The sequence below is a fragment of the Equus caballus genome, chromosome 16, assembly GCF_041296265.1.
Source record: "Equus caballus isolate H_3958 breed thoroughbred chromosome 16, TB-T2T, whole genome shotgun sequence".
Lineage (NCBI taxonomy): Eukaryota > Metazoa > Chordata > Mammalia > Perissodactyla > Equidae > Equus > Equus caballus.
This window is the reverse complement of record NC_091699.1, coordinates 16,096,085-16,119,493: the sequence shown is the minus strand read 5'-3', so window position 1 is coordinate 16,119,493 and position 23,409 is coordinate 16,096,085. Positions and strand designations below refer to the sequence as shown.

Below are 23,409 nucleotides of genomic sequence, written 5' to 3'. Positions count from 1 at the left end.
ATGAGACAAGTGAAGGAGGCAAGATATCAGTGTGTACATGCACACTGTGTGTTACTTAGGATGCTTTGGTTGCAAGCAACAGACAAGAACTGTCACTTTCAGGCAAATGAAGTTTACTGGGACGTTATCAGCAAGAGGGCTTGTAGATCGTGCCATGGAAAGAATGGATCGAAAGCAGTCCCTGGGGTCTAGACAGCAGACCTGGCTCATGTGTTTAGGAAACCTCTCTGGGATGAAGCAGCTCTAACCATTTTCAGTCCTTGTGTTATTCCCCTCGAGATTCAGCTCCCAAGAAGAGCATCTAATTGGCTTGGCTGGGGTCAGATGCCCTCCCTTGGCCAAAAATAGTTGGGCGCTTGTATTGACAGTCTATAAAGACTGCATTTAGTGAAGCGGGGAGAAGCTCCAAACCAAAACTGGGTTCTGATTCTAGAAGAAGGGGATGCTGGGCAGATCAGAACAAGTGTCCACCAGAAAGTTCCATAACTGCGAAAGATGGAAATGAGAGTTGAAAGAATTAAGAGATGTCACCAAAGCTGGTAAGTTCACAACCACAAAAGTGAGGGCACCCCTGAGTGCTATGGGGGGTGGTGGTCAGAGAAGGAAGTGGGCAGTGGGCTAAGAAGCTAAGGAGAACTGAGCGACTTACAGTTTCTTCTTCTTTTAAAACTCTTGCTAAGCTACTGACTAATATTGATAGCCATCTCTTAGCACCAGGGCCATTTCCTCTTTGTTCTGGAAACCTCAGGAGTCCAATGGCTTTGATTAAATGGTGTGAGGAGGACCCTTGTGAGCAAGGTGCAGTTGTTGGCTCTGGGGTCCCACCTGGCCTTCGCCCGAGGCATTTCCTGTGTAACACTTGCCTGCAGGTCCCACGTCCGACTTGTATCTCAGGGGAAATGGGAAGAAAGAATGCTCCCTACTCTCCTGTGGCACATGCTATGTCTCTGTCTTCTGAATCATTGCTCACAGCTTGTCTGCAAGGTGAGTATGATTAACCCCATTTGGCATTTGAAGCCACTGAGACTGATGAAGTAACTGGCCGGTGACAAGTGGCAGAGTCGGAATTTGAACCCAGGACCAGCTAGCTCCAAAGACCCTGCTTTCCTGCTGCACCAGGTGCTTCCCCACTGGTTGTTTTAGCTCAGACGAGTCATGGAACCTCTCTGGGTTTCCCCATCTGCAAATCAAGAAGCTAAAAGACAGGGTCAGCTCCTGCCCTAAAGAGACTATTCAGAAGTGTCCCAGACGGCCCCAGAGGGCCATGGGCGGGTGCAGCCCTTGGGGGTGGTGCAGCCAGTGTGGCTTGGGCCCACAGTAAGTCTGTCCCAACTGGAGATGACTGATTTAAGTGGCTTCCAGCAAGAGGAGAGCCAGCCCACCACAGCCTGGAGGCGAGACCTGAGCGTGTGAGTCACCCACCTCTCCCTGCCACCAGAGGGGACGGGGACAACCCCAGTCTGGTCTCCCTGGGCCCCTACCTCCCACCCCCAGGGGTGTCCTGTAACCGGGGCACAGCAAACACCCCCGCGATTAGGAGTACGTGCTCAGACACACACACAGACTTTGCAAACAATGCAGGGAAATAAAGTTCTCACAGGAAACATTATCATATTGACTCACGACAGACCCATCCGTAAAACAAACTCCGAGTACCTGGGACTGGCTCAGCGCAGCGGCCGGGAGATAGCAGCCAGGCCGCTCTGCCGGGCCTGAGGAAGTGGGTGCTGCCGGGGGGAAGGGCGACTTCCTCTGGCTGCTCTGACACTGGCCTGGGATCTGAATTATTTGTCAAAAAGAGAAAAAATGATTTTCTTAAAAAGAAGCACAGTCCCTGAGCATTATGGCCTCTGCCTTGTCACAAGAGCTCAGTTGCAAAAACCCCTCTCAATACCGTGGTGTTTTGCAAGTCCTTTGCCGTGTCAGTGCGGAAAGTATTACCGTCTCTAGAGGCCTGTGTCTCCATCAGCCCTCACTTAGCAAAGATGCTTGACTGCTGCCAGCATAGAAGGAGATTTCCGTCCAAGTCTGTTTTCAGATTTGGGAAGGCAGCTCGGTGCATCTGTGGGGCATCAAATTGACAGGCCTTTTACCACGTGTAATCTACCTGTTTGGAACCTCAGTTTCCCCATCTGCAAGATGGGAGTAGTCGTGAGAATTAAAGTAAGAAAAGGTATGTACAGCACGTAGCATGGTGTTCATTTTCCTGACCCCTTGTGAGAAGCAGCCTGGACTTGGGGATCTGAAGACTTCATCCAAGTCCTGACTCTACCCTTTCTAAATCCTGGGAGCTTGGGCAAGCCCCAGCCCCTCTCTCCACTTCGATTTCCTTCTCTGGCAAAGCAAGGGGTCCAACCAGCCCTGGCCTGCCTGCCTCCCCGGATATGATGTGGCTGTGAGGGGGGCTGGGTTGTCATCCGGGCTTAGGACACATGGGGCTGTTGGGGGTTCAGATACCAAGGGCAAAGTGCCTGGAGTTTTTGGGTTGTTGCAGTCTCGGCTGAGCCCTGGCCATTCTCCCATCCTGGAATCACAGTGATACGTGGTGTCCCGGGATCTGCCCCAAGAGAGGAACAGAGTCAACGTCCCCCTTCTGGTTGTGGGTTTTGATCTGGGAAGGGTCCATTGGTGGTGCAGTGGGCACCCCTCCCTCGGGCCCCAGCAGGCCCTAGTTTCACCTGGGGGTGCTGCCAGCTCACTTCCAGTCTCAGGTAGCTGGCATGGTGTTGGCACATCACACATCCACGGGCCATGCGCGGCACCTCGTGCAATTGCTCCCAGCCCTGCTCTGTCCATTCCTTCCCCTCGTGGTAACCAGGGTGCTCTCTCAACAACATACTCTGACCAGGTCACAGTCCTGCTTGAAACACTTCAGTAGCTTAGGTCCAAACTCCTTCTCTTGGTCCTCAAGGTTCTTTGGGATCTGGCCTGTGCCGAGCTCACCAGCTTCCCTCTCACCATTTCTCTCACCCACTCGACGCTTCAGACTCACTCAAGGACCCACAGTTTCCTGAACCTGCCATGGTTTCACATCTTACTGCCTTATGCATGCTCTTCTGATTGTTCATTTTTTCCTTCTGTTATATTCTAACAAACTTCTGCTCATCCTTCAAAGCCCAACGTTAGTGTCTCCTTTTCTGTCAAGATAGCCCAAACCATCCTCCAAACAGTTGCTTTCTCTCCCGTGCTTCCGCAATGCTCTGTCCATCTCTCTGTCATAACAGCTATCACAGCATCTTATCATTTACTTCTTCATAGACCTGTCTCCTACTCGGGACCACAAGCTTAATAGGTTAGGAATTGATTTCTCAGTACTTTGCTCCGAACTCTTAAAATTTCCTCACCACATTTAGGAAATTTCCTTCCCCAAAATGGTGACCGTGCGAGTTGTTGGTATTTAAGGAATTGCTCACAGTGCCCAGATTTACAGCCAAGTGTCCTTTAAGGGAGCCAACTTTGCCTTGAAGCTTTAGTAGTTTGTTTTTCTACCAAATAGACTCCAAATAGGTCTGCGGAGGCCGGTGCACTAATGGCAGCTCACGCATGCCTGCATTTTTAAAAGGTTTTAATGTGTAACTGTTTAATTCTTCCCAGGGAGATATTTTCTACGCGATAGAGATATTTTGTAAATAATACACTTCTTTCTTCTTGGAGGTAAAGCAGGGGATGAAAAGTCAAAGCACCAGAAGCACAGCTGTCCTGCCAGCCCCTAAGTCAGCTCCAAGGGTGAGAAATAGGATGCATTTCAGCCCCGAGGAATGAACTCCTGGGACGTATGTCTGTCAGGCAGAGTCTGGAGCACTTCCTAGAAATCTTGACCTGTCGCCGTCAGTGGGGAAGGCTAATTAAAGGAAATAAAAGGCTGGTAGCCAGGAGATTCCAACGTGCTGAGAAAACAAAGGCAGCCAACCTGCGAACTGCGAAGTCAGCTCTCTGCTTTGCCCCTGCCCCGCTCCCTCCACCACCCACCCAAACGCTCGCTCGTTTCTTCACCGGATTTCCAGATTTTGCACTACCAACCTACTCTTTGTTTACCCTGACGGATCAGCGGAGACAACCTTTGCATAGGAGGCTAATGCAGTAACCGAGGCCTCCGAGGCCAGCTCCCTCAACAGCTGGAGCTGTCTCTTCTTCATCGTGTGTCCGATGCAGGGCCAGGCAGCTGCCCGTGGTGGTTCAGAGTAAGGACATGGAAATGCAAATGAAAACTACCAGACACGTCTATTCCTTCATCAGAATGACTAACACTAAAAAGACTGACCATAGCAAGTGTTGGTGAGGATGTGGACTGACTAAAACACTCATACGCTTCTGATGGGAATGCAAAATGATACAGTACAGCACGTGGGAACACACTTTGGCAGTGTATTAGAAAGTTAAATGTGCACTTTACCATATGACCCAGCCATCCACTCCTAGGTCCTTTCAAAAGTGAAATGAAAACAGATATCTACTCAAAGACTTGTACACGAATGCTCAGAGCAGCATTATTCATGTAAGCCAAAAAGTGGAAGCAACTGAAATGTCCATCAATAGCTGAATGGATCAACAAAATGTGGTCTGTCTATGCAATGGAATTATATTTGGCCATAAAAAAGGAATGAAGTACTGATAGATGTTATAACGTGTATGAACCTTGAAAACATTCTGCCAAGTGAAAGAAGGGAGCGATGAAAGACCACATATTGTAGGACTCCATTTAGATGAAATGTCCAGAATAGGCAAATCTATAGAGACACAAAGTAGATTCATGGCTGCCCGGGGCTGGAAGGAGGAAAGAATGAGGAATAACCACTAATGGGTAGGGGCGTTTTTTTGGGGGTGCTGAAAATGTTCTCAAATTGATTGTGGTGATGCTTGCACAAGTCTGTGAATATATTTTTAAAAATGCTCAGTTGTATACTTTAAAAGAGTGAATTGGATGGTATGTGAGTTATAGCTCAATAAAGCAGGTACACGCACACGTACATAGTGGCGATGAGGACATGACTCAAGCTTGACGCAAGCAGTCACGCAGCGCGAGGAGTCCCATAATTAGGCCTGCAGATTGAATCGGGCTGTGGAATCTTGTTTGGCTGGCAGCGTTTGAAAACATTATTTGATCTCTGTGCCTGTAGGCTGGGCATGTGCTCTCCAGCCCGCTGTTAGGCACATGGGATTTACTCATTTACACAACCTGCTTGGCTTGACATGTCCACCCCTGCAGCAAGATGGGGGACTCCAGGAAGCCCAGGCAGGGACCTGGCCCTGACCTGGAATGAGCTTCTCTAGAAGCCACTGCACCTCGCTCTTTCACAAGTGTTAGATCACGAGGTGCCACAGCACTGGCCGATAGAGCTGCAGCATTTCTGCACTGGCGGAGAGCGGACACTGGGGTGGGGCCCCACAGTCAGTGTGAGACTCATCTGATGTGCCATTGCACCCTCTTTTGCATAAAAGCAATAGTGGGGAACGTTTATGGAGCGCTTACTATGTGCCAGCACATGTGTAAACCTGGTATGTATGTGGCGTCTCATTTAATCTCCACCACAACCCTAAAGGGGACGTCCCAGTATTACACCCCTGTGTACCCACTGGTGGTTGTGTCCCTTGCTTAAGGCCACCCAGCTGTAAGTGGTGGGATGGGGACTGGAACTCCAGTCGGTCAGGCTCCAGACCCGCAGGTGGCCTCGCTGGGGTCACAATGGCAGAGCCGGAAGGGCCTGAAGTGTCACCTGCTCACAGGACTTGCCCGAGGGTCAGACAGCCAGAAGTGGGCTATTCAGCCCCGTGACTCTCAGGCCAGTCCCCCTGGCTGCAGATCAGGAGCACAGAGGAGCAGGGTGTTCACCCCACGACGGCGAGAAGAAGGGGAGAGAAACACCACAGGCATTTCTGTCCTGAAGAGTTAGATTTGGAAAATCACCAGGCAGAAAGGGGACTTTACATTGAGAGGATGGGAGGGAAGGAAGGAAGAAGAAAGTCTTTTTGGCTCAATATTTAGAATATTTAGATGAGTGGTTTTATTTCGTGGTTGGTTGGGTGTCTTTCGGGGTCATTAATAATGGATAAGTCATAGGTTCAGGTGCCTGTTGGAAGTAGTTCCTGAACTTTCTTATTGAAGAAAACCCCAGCAGCCAGGCATTTAGCTCCTGAGATCCCGGCCCGTCCCATTCTTCTTTGACCCCGCCTCACCCCCCCCCCCCCCCCGCATCTTCCACTCTACCTCCCATTTGAGCAGACTCAAAACCAAAATCTCAATTTTGAAAGCTTTATCTATTTAAGAGATATTGGGTTGGGCCCACTCTTAGAGATAGCTACAGATCATTTTTCTATGTACACTTCATTTTCATCTTCACGTAATAAGTCCAAAAAGTCAGTTTGCGTCACTGCCAGGTAGTACTGGTAAGAGTAGCTGGCGTTGTTGAGTGCACAGTCCCTGCCAGCTGCCATGCTAGCTCTGGGCACGTTATCATCAGACTGCTCAATGTCCTTGCAAGGTTAGCGCTGCTTCCTCCATTTCACAGGTGAGCAACCTATGACTTAGGGAGGTCATGTCACACAAGGGCAAATAAGTGTGAGCTCTCGAATTCTCCAGTCTTTGAGATTGCATACTTTTTCTTTTTATCTGTTTTGGCCTTTGCTGATGGCTGCTGATAGGGCTTTCTACAGTTGGGCCAACTTTCCCTACCCAGCTCTTCAACAAACATTCCAGGTGGACTTATCGCCCTGTGGGTTATATGGGAAGTTCTCCTTCATTTCATCTGTATTACAGCCTAAAAAACAGAACAACAGAAAGTTGTATTCATAAAAAATATGAATTCAATTGTACCAATCAAAAGAAGTCTGTAGAATTTTTGAAAATGTATTTACAAATTCCTTTCTTCTCTGTACTTCATTAGTACAAATGACATCCTCTTTTCTGGTATCAAGACGAGGAGAGTTACCACCCAGCTGCCGTTCCTGCCTCCTGGCCAGGCCGTAAGTGTTTGCCTCTCTGGAGAGCGTCCAGGCCACATGCTGGGCACAGTGGACACAGAGATGAGTAAGACCCAGGCCACTGGGGTGATAAGGCATGTTCGTGAAATAGCAATGAATGCCACGTCTAGTCTGGCAGGTGCTGTAGGAAAGGCTTAGATAAAATGTCATGAGAATGTGGAGAAGCGAGAGGGCCTTTCCATCTAGGCGAATCAGGCAAGGCTGAAAGATCAGTGGGAACTGGATAGGAAGACACATCCTGGGCACACCACGGATGGCCACATGCCAGGCCACGTGCCACTCACATTACCCGCTTGATGTTATTTAATCGTCAGAGCAACCCACTGAGGCAGTTACTGCCACTGCCCCTTCCCTTCAGCTGAGCTAACTGAAACTCCAAGAGGTCAAACCACTTGCCCAAGGTCACAGGAAAGTTCCAGAAGCAGGCTTTGAATCCAGATCTATTGGAAGCCAGAGCCCCTGCTCTCAGGTTGATTTACCGTTTTCAGAGAACTTTCAGACGTGTTATCCCATCTGATCTTCCTGTACCCTGAGTTTCTCTATGTCTCACCAGCCTGTTGGCTCAGATGAGTCACCCTGCCCGTAAGGGCCTGAACTGTACTCTCGTGCCCCCTCCCCCTCCCCGCTCAGCCTGGTCCTCCAGCCACCTGCAAAGCCTCACCCACCTCTGGCGGGAGTCCCCAGGGGTGTCTAGGGTCTCTTTTTCCTCCATTGCCACCCCCCCCCATTAAAGTTCACTGCCCAAGAAGGCAGCTAAAGGCGCCACCCCCTCTGCCCAGGTGTGGGCCCCCTTTGAGATTCCTTCCCCAGCCAGCTGAGCCTTGGGACACTGTGTCCAGTGCGTGGCCTCAGCTCCCTAGGTCATCGCCCCTCTGTGAGCCTCGATTTCCTCCTCTGGGAAGGGAGAGGAGTCAGTTCAGTTCCACACATGTTCCCTGTGCCACGGCCGAGTAGAAGAGTGAACCATGGAACCGAAGGAGACGGGTGGATCAGGCGAGGGCCTCCATAAGACACACACATGAGCAGTTACACCGCCAGCCCCATGTGGGGCGTGAGCACCTCGAGGGAATCCAGCTGTGGTGGGAAGGGCCGGTCCCGGCTGCGAAAAGGCCTGCGTGGCGGCTGTTCATGGATACCCTAATGGACGTCAGATCCCCAGCTTCTACCGGCATTAACCGGTTTAATCCTCCCCAAGAGCCATTTGGGGCAGGGACCAGTATTATTCCCGTGGTAGAGACAAGGAAACTGAGGCTCCAAGAGAGGTGCAGTCACTCGCCCCAGGTTACACAGCTGGTCAGTGGTGGAATCCAGCAGAATCAGGTCTGAAGGCCCCCATACTCTTAACTGCTGTCTTCACAAAAGTGAGGCCAGTCAATGGTGGCATTGAAAAATCAGCTCAGTCCTGATGCTGCTCAGCTCCATCTGCTCTGCATCGTGATTCTCGGGCTAGAATCATACATTGTTTCCCCATCTGCATAGTCAGCTGGAACAAGATCCCGGAGCTTGAGTAAAACCATGGGGATCATCTCCCAATTGACAGAAAAAACCAAGTGGATGGTCAGAACTGTTTCAGTATAAGGTTTTTCTCCTGTGCAGTTTTCAGAAAACTTGGGAGCCCTGTGTCCCTTGTTCCTGCTAGACCTCAGCATATGTTGGTATCTGGCTGATCAATAATAATCATAACCATGAATATCAGAGCACTGGCCAATGCTTTGCCTGCATCGCCTCATTTAATCCTCGCCATGACAACATGCGGCAGATACGGGATCTCTGTTTTACAGAGAGAACCCAAGCTTAGAGAGGAGAAGTGTCTTGCCAGAGGTGACCCAGGCAGTAAGTGGCTGGCTCTTGAACCAGGTCTGGGGGCCCTAAAGCCTAAGCTCTTGACCGCTGCTTACATGGGTTTCTTATTTTCCATTTTCTCGCTGGTTCTCAACCCAGGCTGCACATTTGAAATACCTGGGATGCTTTTTAAAATACTATGGCTAGGCCTATCCCAGACCAATTAAATCAGTCTCTGCGGGAGGGGACACAGGTCAAAGACCTCGGCTCTGGGAAATTCCTGCTGTTGCCCCAAGAGCCTCAGCTTGACCTGGAACTAAGGGGAGAATGAGATGGGGGGTGTTGAAGGTTAGCTGAATCTTCTCCCCCTCACCTCTTCCATCTCCTCCTTTTCCAGCCCACCCAGGAACTGGCCTCCAGCCTCCCTCTTGTCTGAGACCATTTGGCATTTGGGCTAAGATTTCTATGTGGCCCCTACCCGCCATGGTGTCTCGTAAGCCTGGCACATAACAGGTACTCATAAACATGAGAAAAGAGTCATGTTCCTCAGGCAGAGGAGATTGCATCGATCTGTTCTGTAGGCGTGGAAAGAACACCCACAGCGGGGCCGCGCCTTGCCTGCCCAGCGGGTAGCGTTGTGCTCCCGTCCTCAGTGCACAGGGTGCCCCTTGCACCATCCCTTTCCCAGCAATGTGTACCAGCTTAAAAAAAGAAATCTTTTCTAATTTAATAGGTAGAAAACAATCTCGGTTTTGGTTTGAATTTACATTTCTTTGAATACTGGTGAGGATGAACATTTTCTTCATATGCTTATTAGTCATTTGTATTGCTTCTTCTGTGAATTGTCTGTTCCCAATTTACTAATTTACAATGAGAACTATAACTGCCAAAGGGACCGGATACACGTGTCCTCCAGCCAACACACCAGCTCCCTGTAGACACACTCCACTGGAAGCCAAATTCTAATCAGAAGGATGCTTGGTGAGCACAGAACGAGAAAAGGGAGGGGTTGGTTCTGGGATTCCAGGGTTAACAGTGTCAGGGCAACCCAGACCTACCGCTGGGATCCACCGAATCCTCGGCCAGGGCATCGTCCCCTTTTTTCTCCCCTCTGCCTCCCTGGCTACCCAGCCCTCCTTCAGACGGACATGTCTTTCTCTAGAAACATTTCCACACTTACCTAGGGCTCCCTCTGGCCTAGGATCCTCCTTGGTTGCGTGCTTGAACTCTCGAGGCAACCGTCATTCCTGTTTCCTGTGCGTCCTTGGACTGCCTGCCCTTTCCTTGGGCATTTACAAAGTGTGGCTGACACCTTCTGGGGTGGCTGCCTCTCTCGTTGTCTTGGAATTGCCCTCTTCCGTTGCGTTCCAAGTGAAAGCAGCTTTGGGGGCGGGGGGCAAGGCGGGGGTCTGTGAAACTCCACAGCGCTTTCCACTTTTGGAACGTTTATGTCCTTGTGCATTTTTCAAGCCTTTCCTTAGACTCTCCTAGGGGGTCTCTGACCTGTACAAGGTGGAGAGCCGTTGCTAGAGAGGACTTGGAGAGTGGAGAGGAGGGTGCAAGTGGAGTAGCCCAAAGAAGCAGAAGGAGAGGCACCAGAGAGGGGCCCTGCGTAGCTGTGGTCTGGGAGGGTGCCTGCAGCAGGAACGACAGCAAAGATTGCATTCAAGGGCGGGAGGAGAAAGAGGATTCCAGGTGGGCCTTTGCTCAGGCAGGTCCTTCTGCCCAGGATGCCCTCCCCGACTTGGCCAATTCCCCCTCGTTTTTTATGTTCACTCCTCCCTGAAGTCTTTCCTGAGCCCCCCTCCGTCCTTGGAACCCCCTTCGTTGTAGCATTTACCACATTTATGAGAGCACCCGGGCCTGCTAGACCATGAGAACCTTGACATCAGATACGGCATTGGGTTTATCTGGCAGTCCTAACCTCTGGCATGAGGCCTCACGTGGTAGGGGCTGGATGAATGAGAAGGCGGCTCTTGTAGCCTCGCTCGGGGGCAGCACCGTGTGGAGAGAATCCGGAGGTCTGGAGTCTGCTTCTGGCCCTCTGGTGCCCTGGGCAAATTCCTGATTCTCTCTAGACCTCAGTTCCTGTCTCTGTACGAGGAGAGCAATGGGACTCTCTGCGACTTACTCTGTACAAGGCACAATTCTAGAAATATACGTATTCATAATAATAATACTACAATGTAAATAATAATAATGTATATAAATATAAATATTTTTGGTAGAATGAAAATATAAAAACAAAGTCCTTGAAGTTACTTTTCTGGAACCAAGGGAGGCAGGACCAAAATCTCCTAGGGGGAGAGATTTTAAACTTTAGGGGGGTTGGCATATTTCATTACAAGAAATATTATGCCGCTCTAGGCCCCAAAGAGGCAGTGTGGCGCAGCAACATACACATGGATGTGAGAGTCAAGGCAGAGCACAGCTCAAACCCAGCTTGCAACCCTCCAGCTTTGTGACCTTTAGCAAGTCACTTTACTTCTCTGAGCCTTGAAAATTGGAAAGTGTCTAGCTATCTCAGAAAGTTGCCATGAGGACTCAGTTGGATGTAAGACTCTATGAATACAGGAATCCTTTACTTTTAATCTCAAGAAATGTTAGCTACAAAGAAAGGGAGCTTGGACAAGGGACTTCATCCCTCTACGCCTCAGTGTCCTCATCTGCCAAATGCAGGCTGCCGGGAGGGCTCGTTTGAGGGGAGGTGAGATGGTGGGTGCAGAGAACATGCTGGGATAGTCAGTGGACGTTAGCTTCCCTCCCAGCCTGGCAGTGGGGCATACCCAGCTCCATCTTCTTGGGCAGAAAGCTTGGAACAAGGGATTCAGAGCTCCGGACACAGCTGAGAAGGAAGCACAGTAAAGAAGAGAGTCAGAGGAAGGCTCTGGAACACGTGGCGATTTGCCTTCTCCCATCAGAAAATGCTCTTAGACAAACAGCAAGTTTCCTCCATTAATAAGGCCCGCGGAATGCAGATGGGGTTGTTTTCCTCCTCCTTTTTTGCTGATTAAGTTCCCCCAAAACCCCCTTAAGAATTTTAATAAGAAATGCAAAAATCAACAAAAGTGCAGCAAACCCTTTCCTGTTATTAAATAAAGGGAAAGTAAATATTGCAAATTGGACATATTTCATAAGAGGATGTTTTGTTTGGGTGAAAAAAAATGAGAAAGAAAAGAAAAAGCTATTTGCTTTCTGGCAGCAAATACATGTCTTTGCTGAATTTTGGTTTCAAATTTGATGACTGGGGCATTATTCCTGGTTTGCCTGGAATTCAGGCCTTTTGACATCGGAAGCAGACATACCCAGGCCGGCAGGACAGCCAGGTTTGGGCTGTGTTGGGCCTGTTCTCCCCTCTCTCCTGTGAGCAGACCAAAGAGTTCTTCAACCACCCAGAAAATATGATCCTGAGCTGCAAGGGGGTCACACACAAGACAAAAGCAACTTGAAACAAAGAAGATTTTTATGAGAGAGAGGGAGAAACAAAACAAAATACAAAAGGTTCTCTGTACTTCCTTTTTAGGATAATATATGAGACCATAAAACATATTATATTAATGCAGCACAGTGGCCCTGCAGTTAGACAGACCAGGGTTTAAATCCTACCTCTGTCACTTCTTAGCTGGGTTACCTTGGGAAAATTACTTACCTTCTCTGACTCACTTTCCTCATCTTCAAAATAGGGAGAATAAAAGTATTTACTAACAGAGCTATTATGAGGAATAAATGAGTGGGGAAATGAGCTAATGTAAGGAAAGTGCTACGCTCTCTATATATCCCATATTATTTTGGGTAGTATGACAAATATACAGGAGGAGGCAAAAGAGGAAAAGCCATAAGACTTTATTTCTCTGTATTTCTTTGTAGTGATTGTTTGCAAAGAACGTTAGTTAGTTAGGTGTTGGAGCACCTGGTGCTGGAAGGTGGGTGTGGCCCCTCAAGGACACACATTAAATGGTCTCTGTGACCACGAGTGAGTTCAGAGAAAATGACCAAAGGAAAGGAAGGGAGGGAGAGAAGCCAGAGGGTGTGGCCCCTTCCAGCCAGCTCAGTCCCACAGAGGAGCCACATCTTCCCCGGGGCCCCTGCACCCCTCCTGGTCCTCTCTGTCCTCCTTGTGGGGTTCCCATGGCCTCTCCTGGCACTCCCTTCTCCCTGGCAGGGGCAACAGTTGTGAGGGGTCAGGGCCCATTTATGGGATGCCAGGACGGGCTCTTACTCTGGAAATGCTGGTGAGCTGGACCCCACAAGCCACCTTCCCACGACAACAGAGCCCAGGCCTGTGTTTCGCAGGTGGGGAGCTGCCCGCTTCCTCTGATCCCTTCTTCGCCTCAGGAGTCCTGGCAACCGCCATCTTCAAACAGTTGATCCTAAATAGGAAAATGATTTTGGTTTTGTAGTTTTCTATCTTGGTATTTATTTGTTTGCCTGAAAGCATCCTTTTGTGCAAAAATTAAAATAGATAAGGAAATATAACAAATAACAATCACCTGTATTCCCATCACCCATATTTGCTTCTAGGTTTTTTTCTTAAGAAATAAACATTAGAGAGAAAGCTAAAGGCATTTAGCCTATCTACTACCCCAGTCCCACAGATAACTAATGAATTTGGCGCATATCCTTTCTGTTATTTTTAAGTAGTTTAGTATACCTATAGATATAGTCAGTATCTGATATTGTTTTGGGTGTGTTTTAATTTACATAAATGGTATCATAGGATTCATATTGTTCTGCATCTTGCCTTTATCACCAAACATTATGTTTTTTAAATCGATCGATTTTGATATGTCTATAGGAGCTAGTTCATTCCTTTTTTTTTTTTTGAGGAAGATCAGCCCTGAGCTAACATCTGCTGCCAAGCCTCCTCTTTTTGCTGAGGAAGACTGGCCCTGAGCAAACATCCATGCCCATCTTCCTCTACTTTATACGTGGGACATCTGCCATAGCATGGCTTGCCAAGTGGTGCCATGTCTGCATCCGGGATCCGAACTGGCGAACCCCAGGCTGCTGAAGCAGAACATGCGCACTTAACCACTGTGCCACCGGGCCAGCCCCTAGTTCATTCCTTTTAATTGCTGCATAGTATTCACTGCATTAACTTTTGATATCACATTTTATATGTTCATTCCTCTAGGGATAGTCATTTAGATTGTTTCCTTTTTTTTTTTTAATTACAAACCACTGTGCTTTGATAAAAATTCTTTGTATGTGTCTTTTTGGGCATCTATGTCCTAAGTTTCTCTTGGAAATTGACCCAGAAGTCGAATGTGTTTGACTGTTAATCACAGGGCAGGAGCTGGCATGACTGGGATCCATCCCCCCTCTGGTGCTTACTCCCTGTGTGACCTTGGGCAAGTCATTTCACCTCTCTGAATTTCACCTTTTCTTCCCTGTAAAATGGGTGTGTGATAATCCCCAACTCTGGGTTGTTGTGAGAGACTTAAGTGAGACTATCTCTAAAAAGCACCTGGAAGAGTGCAAATGGTAGGAGTCCAGTAGCTGTTATCATCCATGCTACAGGCTTTTTTAACAACTGAATTAGAATCCAAAGGCACTACCGAAACCTTTGTACAAGGGACCATGGGCCCAGCAGAGCAACACCTTGGGGGCTTGCCCAGCTCCCCTTCCCACATGCTGTCAACTCTATCCCCCACCTAGGCTGGTGTCAGCTCAGTAAACAACTGAGCAAACGTGCCCTCAGCATCTCTGTTTCCCCGCCTGTGAAATGGGATAATGACACCCGCCTTGAAGGGGTGTTGGGAGGCTTACGTGGTAGATCACGTATGAGAGCACTTGTTGAAGCTGCCCCTTCCTGCTCGCCCTGGACGTGTTCTCCTTCAAAGCGGTGAAATTCTCCGAGGTTCCGTGCCCCCGGCAAGGGGAAGCTGGGCTGCCCCCGAAAGGGTTTTTGTTTCACGGCCCTCGCCTTTTATGTTGAGTTTTAGTGGGGTGTCTGTGTTTGTTTTCCTCCCCGGAAAGTGGTGCCCACGAAAGGCTGGGTGGTTTAAATTTGCTAAAATACCTCCATCTAGTGGTCTCGCTGAAGAACTGCAGGGGTCGGCCCCGTCTGGGAAAAAACAATGGGGCGACCGCTGGGGGCGACCGCTGGGGCCGCCCTGCCCTGCTCGGAAACGCCGGTGGCTCCCCGTTGTCTGCGGGGTAAAGTCCAAAAGCCGAGCCTGGAATTCGAGCGCCTCCACCATCGGGCCCCGCCCTGCCTATCGGACCTTATCGTCGGCTTCGACCTCCTGCCCCGCTGGGCCCAGCGCCACCCGGCTCCAGAACCTGCCCGACACGTGGGCCTGCCCAGCGCCCAGCCCGCCATCTCCCTCCCCGTCTCCAGTCTCCTGAGGCTGACGCTCTTTCCAGGCTCAGCTCGAAGGCCACCTCTGCCCGGAAGCTTCAACCGTCCTGGTCTTCCCTCACCTGCTACCAACACTTACTGTCCGTCATTTTTGTATTTCCACCTTTAAAACTGTGTTTTGTCAATGCAGTACCCGCCGGTATCCAGCATGATGGATTAAAATGAATGCAAGCCTGTAGTCCTGCCGGGCCTCCACTACTTCCTAGCTCTGAGAATTTGGGCGGGTGAGGGAACCTCAACTCTGAAATAGAGGTGGGAACACCTATCTCACAGGGCTGTGGTGAGAGTTAAGGAAGATAGAATGCAAAGTGGCCAGCATGCCCAGTAAATTGTCACTAGGGTGGTCAGATAAGGATACCCAGTTGAACTTCAATTTCAGATAATTTTTTTTTAGTATAAGTATATCCCAAATATTACATGGAGGTTCTGTATAACATTTCACAGATAAATAATGTCAAGGATTATTGTTCCTTTTGTTAGATGTGCTAATGATATTGGGGATGTATATGTACAGTCCATCCTCATTATTGATGGATTCTGCATTTGCAAATTCACCTACTAGCTAAAACTTATTTGTAATGCCCAAATCAGTACTCACAGCGCTTGGTCATTCGCAGACATGCAATGCATAGAGCAGAGAAAAATCTGAGTCTCCCAATATGCACATTCCCAGCCAAAGTCAACAGGCGATACTCTGTCTTCTTGTTTCTGCTCTCATATTGTATGTGAACAAGTGTGTTTTTTGCGATCTCTTTAGTGCCACATTTTTTGCATTTTTGCACTTTCTGTTGGTAATTTCGCTGTTTAAAATGGCCCCCAAGCAGAGTGCTAAAGGGCTGTGTGGTGTTCCTAAGCCAAGACGGCGTGAAGTGCCTTACGTTAAATAAACTTTGTTCAGGCATGAGTTAATAGTGCTGTTGGCCATGAGTTCAATATTAATGAGTCAGCTGCAGACATTAAATAAAGTGTCTTTAAACAGAAACATACGAAAAACAAGGTTATGTATTGATCTGTTGATGAAAATGTGGCCAGAGGCTGGCAGGAAGCTAACCTTGTATCTCCCCTTAGGAGCAATGGTTCATTACAGTATTCACTAATTCAGTGTGTGTGGCGACTCGACAGAAATACTGTGAATAATGAGAATCAACTATGTGTATATATAATGTATATGTAATAAAATGTTAAGTCCTTACCTACGAGAGATACATACTGAAATATTATGAGAGAAATTATATGATGTCTCGGATTGCTTTAAAGTACTCCAGCAGTGGGATAAAGTTATGTATATGGAGAGTGTAAAAGAAACAAGGAACCAAAGCTTGAAGATTGTGGAAGTGATAATTATTCTCTCTACTTTTGTGTATGTTTGAAAATGACCATAACAAAAGGTTTAAAATACACATTAAGGAGAAAATCTTGGAGGAAGAATATCTTATTCGGTAGCTTTCCCTCTGGACCCTCTGTGGGGCAGGGCTCCAGATGATGCCACCTGAGATCCCTTCATGGGCAAATCCCATGCCCTTGAGTCGAGGCAGAGCACTGGCAGAGGCTCAGGAGCCCGGGCTCTCGTCTCAGCCCCACCTCAGACTTGCTGTGTGCTACCTCAGGCAACACAAGTGCCTCTGAACCTTCTTTCTTATCAGTTAAATAAGGAAGTCGAACTGGACAACCTCTGAGTTCCCTTTCATTGTTAAAACCCTCTAATCCTAAAATCAGTATTTCCTAAATTGGAATGTTCTGGGGCAATATTACAGCCTCCCTCCAGCTCTCTTCCCTCTCCAATCCATCCGGATACCACTATTCTGTGAATCTTGCCAAAATTTTCTCTTTTTTGCAACACTCCAAGCAGGAAGCTTTTCTGATTTTGATTTATTTAAAGTCTGAACTCCTTAGCTGAGCAGTTAAGGCCTGTGCAGGCAGACCATCCACTGAATGCCATGTCTTGATCTCTTTCTACGAAGAGCTCACAGTCCAGTTAAGGAGGACCAGGAAACAGGGACAACACAGGGTGCACCGGGCTAGGGCGGGAACACAGAGGAAAGTCACCAAAGCCAGCCTGGGGAGGCAAGAGGAAATCTCCTGGAGGAAGAGACATCTGAGCCGAGACCCGAAGTGTGAGTAGGAATTACTGCTGCAAACAGAGGGGAGAAGGATGTTCCAGCAGAGGCAGCAGTGTGCAGAGCCTGGAGACAAGAGAAAGCTGAGAAACGTCCAGATTTCAAAGTGCATCACATCTCGCCCCATGAATCTTTCTGGCATTATTCGCCACCCTTCTCTGTCACCCACCTTCCCCTTCTGTCCAGCATGTGCAGTACGTGTGCTGGTTACCCTGGGATTCACATTGAGAAGGTATATATTGGACTCCCTACGAGGCCTCCTTTAAAATAACCAGGTTGGGAGTAACTTCTAGGTTTCCCCTGGCACTTCGGTTTGCTCATCTCTCATAATCCGGAGGACCCGTTTTTCAGTAGAGGAAACTGAAGCTTAGAAAGGTTACATCACTCACTGAAGACCAGACGCTAGTGAGGGGGGAAGAGGGGATTCAAACGCAGGTCTGACCCCTGGCCTGGGGTCCTTTACACTGCACGGGGAAGTTTTAGTCTTAGCTCCACTACCTCCCAGCAATGTGACACTGGACAAGTAACTTAGAATCTCATTTGTAAAATGGATCTTGCGGGACCATTGTGAGGATTAAACGACAACAGCATCTGTGCAGAAGGCCGCCCGCAGAAACCCAGGGAAGGCAAGAAAAAGGAAGGGCCGCCTCTGCCTCACACTGCGCGAGGGGAAAGCCGTACGCCAAGACCTGCCTTCAGGCTGTGCGCAGGCGCGCTCCGCAAAGGCCCGGCGAGCTCTGCGGCTGCGCACTAGGCTGGCTTTGCGGCCGCACTGCTTGACGGCAGCGGTGTCCGCCCCCCGAGCCGGCGTTGCCAGGGTAACGGCGAGCACGTGGGCGCGTGGAAGGTAGGGCGCCTGGGCGCGGAGCGGGAGGTGTCCGGAGGCCGGTAGTGCTGTGGATGCAGCACTTTGGAGCGGGGTGGGTTTCGCTGCCAGAGGAGGCATTGCGTTCTTCGAAAGCCCTGCGGGGCGAGAGCGGAAAGGGCCCAGAGACCTCCCCAGGGTCGCACAGCCGGGCCAGACTGGACTAGGCAGGCTTCCTAGTGCTGCCGGAATTAACCCCTCTCTGCCTTCTCCATTCACCTGTAGCCCTTCGTACTTCACGTTCTTTCTGGAAACACTAACACCGCGTCTAGTGCTGGGGGCTCCGACATGCATCCGACACCGTCTCTGCCCGAAAGGACCCTCAGCCGCTATTGGGGTTGCTGGGGGGGAGGGGGGGCGGTCAAGGAGACCAGCAAAGGGATAAGTTAAGAGAAGGAGTTAAAAATTCTTTGGGCCGTTAACACATTTTGGCTTGTGTGCACTCGTTTATTGCAGTTAGAGCCACCGTCTGGTTGACACTTTCCGAATGGTAGGCCCAGTATGAGGCGCCTTCCTGCAATTACCCGTTTACTCCTGACAGCCTTCAAAGGTTTATTGTTTGTTTATATACGGCATGGTCTCGGGTTCTAACTTGAAAGCTCCCCCGAGGCGGGCTTGTTTGCTTTGTCCCTTTCATCCTTGCCTCCATTAGCCTAGCAGGTACACAGTTGGAGCTTCACACGTTTTTTAATTGGGAGAAGGTGAGCTGTGCTGGGCGGGAGGTTTTAACCAGGCTTGTTTCGCAAGGTGGTCCCAGGGGGTTGGAAAATTAAGTCGAGCTACCTTCTCCTTTTTCTTTTGTTTTTTCTTTTTGAGTAAATATATACTGAGCACCTAAAGGTGTTAGTTAGCTTGTCTGCTCAAGGGAAGAATAAGGAATAAAGCCCTACTTAACGCGTCTGAAGTCGGGTGTGCCCAGGTTTGGGAAAGGAAAAGTATCAATCCCTTAGGGTGCATAGCACTCAGCCCCTCTGAGTCCCTTTCCTTATCTGTACAACGGGAATAGTAACAGTACTTACCAGGAGGCTGTCGGAATTGAGTTTTTATAGGCTGTCTCGTCACCAGTGGTTGGCAACTTTGGTTACTTGTTGAAATCACCTGGGTCCCACTCCAGAATTTCTGATGTAATTGCAGGTAAGGCCTGGGAATTAGTAGTTATAAATTTACCCAGGTGAGTAAGGGCAACCAAGCTTAAGAGCCACTGTTATATGCCACCCCAGGTTAATTTTCTTAATCTCTGTTCAGTTGTCATTCTCTCTGCTTAAGAACCTGAGCTGGCTCAAAGTCTAAATCAGCCTTCACATCCCAGACCCCCTGACTGCTGGCCCAGTCCATCCTATACATCTGTGTGTGCTTCAAACATGGGTCCTCTTTTAGGCCAATCTTCTTACCATGCCCCGTCTCCTTGCCTTACTAACCGCCTATCTTCCCTGGCAATGTGGCTCTGAGCAAATGACTTGCCCTCTCTAAGCTTCAGTTTCCTTGTCTGTGAAATGAGGATAGTAGTACCCACACGTGTAGCATACGGCACAGGCAGTGCCTAGCATTTGTACCTACTGATGATAGTTACGTCATCCAATTTTACTCACATCCCATATCTTACATCGTGCTGTCCTCCTATCATGGTACTAAAGAAACATTTCTTAAATGCCTGTTGCAAATAGGGAGAACAGCGAATTCAATCCTTTCTCCCCAGCTATGTCTTCCAAGTTCAGCACGAGACAACTCTTCCACAACACTTTGAAACTAGAGCTCATCTGGTTTGTCCTATTGAATTTTTTAAATAACAGCTTTATTGAGAGATCATTCAGATACCATAAAATTCACCCTTGTACAATTCAGTGATTTTAATATATTCAGAGTTTTGCAGTCATCACCGTCACTGCGATCTAATTCTAAAACATTTTCATCACCCCAAAGTAAACCCCATATCTATTAGCGGTCACGCCCCATTTCTCCCTTCCCCCAACACCTGACAATCACTAATCAACTTTGTGTCTCTATGGATTTGCCTATTCTGGACATTTCAGATTAGTGATCTTACACAACATATGGTTTTTTGTGACTGGCTTCTTTCACTTAGCGTGATGCTTACAAGGTTCTTGCACACTGTAGCATGCATCAGTACTTCATTCCTGTGTTGCTGGTGATATTCTGTTATATGGATAGACCACATTTTGGTGACCCATTCATCTACTGATGGACATTTGGCTTGTCTCCACTTTTGACTATTATCAATAATACTGCTGTGAATGTTCACGTGTGGATTTTTGGGTGAATATATCTTTTCACTTCTCTTTTATGTATACGTAGTAGTGGAATTGCTGGATCATATGGTTACTCCGTGTTTAACATTTGAGTAACTTCCAAACTGTTTTCCAGTCCTGTTCAATTTGAAGATGAAGAAACTGGGCTCAGAGAGCTGAAGTGGGTTGGGCAAGGTCACATGATGATAATGGCAGCTTTGCATATGTGGAAGACCTACTGTGAGCCGGGTTCTTGATATACATGCTGTCACAAGGGCAGGGGTGGCACTAGATCCAGAATTTGAGGTTTTATTGCAGGAACCCTTCTATCACACAAACTTGAGTTGGAGTACAAAGTTCTTGCCATCAAGTGTCATAGCTCACTCCTGCTTTTGTTAGAGTATAGCAGCAATCTGAAAGGGAAAATCCTAAGCAAACCAGGAAAATTAAATTATTACTTTCATTTTTTCTTGTTGACAGAATTTAATTGAAAGTCCTTGAAGTTAGCCATTAAAAGTTTTCTCTTTGTAAAAAAAATTCCAAATGTAATATGTACAAGTCAAATACTAACCAGAGGTTAAGTTATAAAAGTGAAAAGCTCATAAAAGTCCAAATTGTTCCTGGAAATCCCTAGAAAGTTCCTCACTAGAGACCTACATCCTGCCTCAAAAAAGCCAACACAGCATTGTTTATTTTGCTTTGGAATAAATTGCTGTTTCTTCAGTTGAGTACTAAATACAGTAGTTGGCTTGGGTTGAGGGATAAGTCAGCAAGTGAAAATCTAGTTAAAATGCCCTTGGAAGAAAATTTCTTGATTGCCCATTAACGTGCAGTGTGCATGGTTTTGTTGTGAACGCTATACGGCAATACGTGTGCATATGTGTGTGTCTATATTTATAATGTGTACAGTCATGCTCAGTGTGTAATTCCATTGAGGGATTTTATTTAGAAATTATTCTGGCGTTTTTCTGCGTGGAATACTTTGGCAATACTGTGAACGTTCCAATTGGCTGATTCTTATTTTTCATAGTTATCTTTGTAATTGATTTATCAGTTTCTCCACCTCTTCTTCTGTCTGTGTTTTTCTCTGTCCTCATTTAATTCCTCAACTTCTTTGCGAGGGTGGAGAAAGGTATCACACATTGGACAAGGCTTTTAAATTTTTTTAATGGTCATGAACCCTTAAAACCACTCGCCTTCCTTCCTCAGGTTTGGCCGCCTTCACTGGCTGTTTCAGGCTTGATCGCATCCAGCTCAGTGTTCATTGGGCTGGTGAATAGCCAGTCTTACCTTTTTCCTTTTGAGGGCTTGGAGCCATGTAGGTTAAACGTGTGTGATACGGCTCTGCTGTATCTTCAAGCACCAGATACCTTCTCAGCTTACGTCGAGTCCAGACCCAAGACTGAGGGAGCAGCAGATTTAAGTCCCGTCTCATTCCCGGGCGTCTGCTTGTTGAGTGGAGTGGCTGGCCCAGTCTCTTACGCTGTTTGCTTTCTTTCCTCTTGGCTGTGATTGAGTTTCCCTGAGTTAAATGCATCTGCTGTGGCTCTGTGTCTTTATCACACAATGCACTGAACTTTACTTCCTTCCTTTAGCCGTTATTGCATTGCAGCCTGTTGTGCTGCCTCCAACTTGCCTTTGTGAGCATTATGTGCTTGTTCTGTCTCCTCGGGTTGAGTGTAAGGCCTGGAATGGAGAGGTATTGACTTTTGCTTCCTTTACTCCCTTGTAGTGCTGGGTGCACAGTAAGTAATTTCATAATTCTCCATAACCCTGCAGCTTCTAGCCTTGAGAAGTAGAGAGCTTTCAGAAAGAAGGGACTGAGGTTGCCTGTGCTTGCAGCAGAACCCAGAGAGAAGAGCCTGGGCTTTGGAGCTCAACAGATCTGGGTCATCTCTTGCCACCACTCTCTGGGGCCTTTTACAGAATCTCTCTAACTTGAGTCTGTTTCCCCATCTGTTGAATGGTATTGATAGTGCTCACCCCTCAGTAATAATTATAGCAAATACACGCATAGCGCTCAGAACGTGCTGGGTACTATTCTAAGCACTGTAAGATAGAGTCTGTTTTTATCCTTATTTTGCAAATGAGGAAACCAAAGCATGGAGAGATTAAGTAACTTTTGCCCAAATTCACACAGCTAGGAAGCAATGAAGCCGATTCCACCCCTGGCAGTCTGGCTTTAGAGTCCCTGCTCTCAGCCACTCTCCTCTGCTGTACGTGATAGACCCTGAAACGATGGCTGCTGCTGTCATTGTTGTTGTTATTTCTTAATTGACCTTAAAAATTGGGAGAAGATTGACCTAATTTTGGAATGTATTTTAAGGTCCTTTTTTAGAAAATGAAGTGCTCACTAGGTTTAATTCTTTGAGGACAGGGTCTCTTTTGGTATTGTCTGTGTACGCCTAGCACCTCTGAGTACTAGGAGCCCCTGGTAGGTTCTCAGTAGGTGTCTGTTGGGCAAGTGAAAGAATGGGAGTAATCCTAATAGCAGAAATCCTACTGTGCTCGTTTTCCGGAAACCTGTGCAGAGCATTATGACTTGGGGCATGTCACTAGGCCTCAGTTTTGTCAGCTAAAATTAGAAGTAGTACCACCGACTTCTTGGGCATTATTGTGAGAATTAATTGTGATATTTTAGGTGAATGGGATTTGCACTACTCGTACAAAATAGTCTCACTTTGTGTCTTTTAGTTCACTGCCTTATAAATATTTTATTTTTCCCACAGACCACAAAGCTTTCTGAGGCTGGGTGTAAATGGACTCGTATTTTTGACCAGTGTAGTTATTGGTTAACTATCTTTCTCTCTCCTTATTGTCTACCCTTTAAAGAACAGTTACCCATGAAAAATGGCGGAAGCAGTTTTCCATGCCCCAAAGAGGAAAAGAAGAGTATATGAGAATTATGAGTCTCCTTTGCCGATCCCTTTTGGTCAGGACTGTGACCCTAGGAAAGAATTCAAGATATTCTGCGCTGAAATGATAAACAACAATGTAATTGTGAGGGGCGCAGAAGACATTGAGCAGCTGTACGGGAAGGTAAGTGCAGGTGGCCTT

At 47.8% G+C, this 23,409-nt stretch overlaps 1 protein-coding gene and 2 long non-coding RNA genes across 10 annotated transcripts in view; 2 read left to right on the top strand and 1 right to left on the bottom strand.

The window, feature by feature from the left end:
- The first annotated feature begins 267 nt into the window (after positions 1-267).
- On the top strand, positions 268-4,967 carry LOC138918185 (uncharacterized). The gene is made up of 3 exons (XR_011427176.1): positions 268-539; positions 870-984; positions 3,655-4,967. It is a non-coding gene; the product is annotated as an uncharacterized lncRNA (long non-coding RNA).
- A 1,269-nt stretch (positions 4,968-6,236) lies between these two features.
- LOC102148029 (uncharacterized) lies at positions 6,237-14,766 on the bottom strand. 3 transcript variants are annotated; one of them, XR_001378533.3, is made up of 6 exons: positions 14,530-14,743; positions 12,980-13,130; positions 11,547-11,605; positions 10,685-10,854; positions 9,941-10,395; positions 6,237-6,755 (listed from the first exon to the last, which is right to left on the bottom strand). It is a non-coding gene; the product is annotated as an uncharacterized lncRNA (long non-coding RNA). The 3 variants fall into 3 exon arrangements; XR_011427177.1 differs by having other exon boundaries at positions 9,941-10,263; positions 14,530-14,740; XR_288514.4 differs by lacking the exons at positions 6,237-6,755; positions 9,941-10,395; positions 10,685-10,854 and having other exon boundaries at positions 11,314-11,605; positions 14,530-14,766.
- Positions 14,767-17,993: 3,227 nt separating this feature from the next.
- TSEN2 (tRNA splicing endonuclease subunit 2) overlaps positions 17,994-23,409 on the top strand; it is a 40,399-nt gene continuing 34,983 nt past the window's right edge. For 3 of the 6 annotated variants that reach the window (XR_011427175.1, XM_070238424.1, XM_023619948.2), the window contains exons 1-2: positions 17,997-18,088; positions 23,190-23,391. Coding sequence is in view for 4 of the 6 variants with exons in the window: in XM_070238424.1 (XP_070094525.1) it covers positions 23,203-23,391 (189 nt within the window). In the remaining 2 variants the exon portion in view is untranslated. Of the gene's footprint in view, positions 18,089-23,184; positions 23,392-23,409 lie in introns of all 6 variants that reach the window. The other 3 variants (XR_011427174.1, XM_070238423.1, XM_001492367.5) reach the window with 2 other exon arrangements.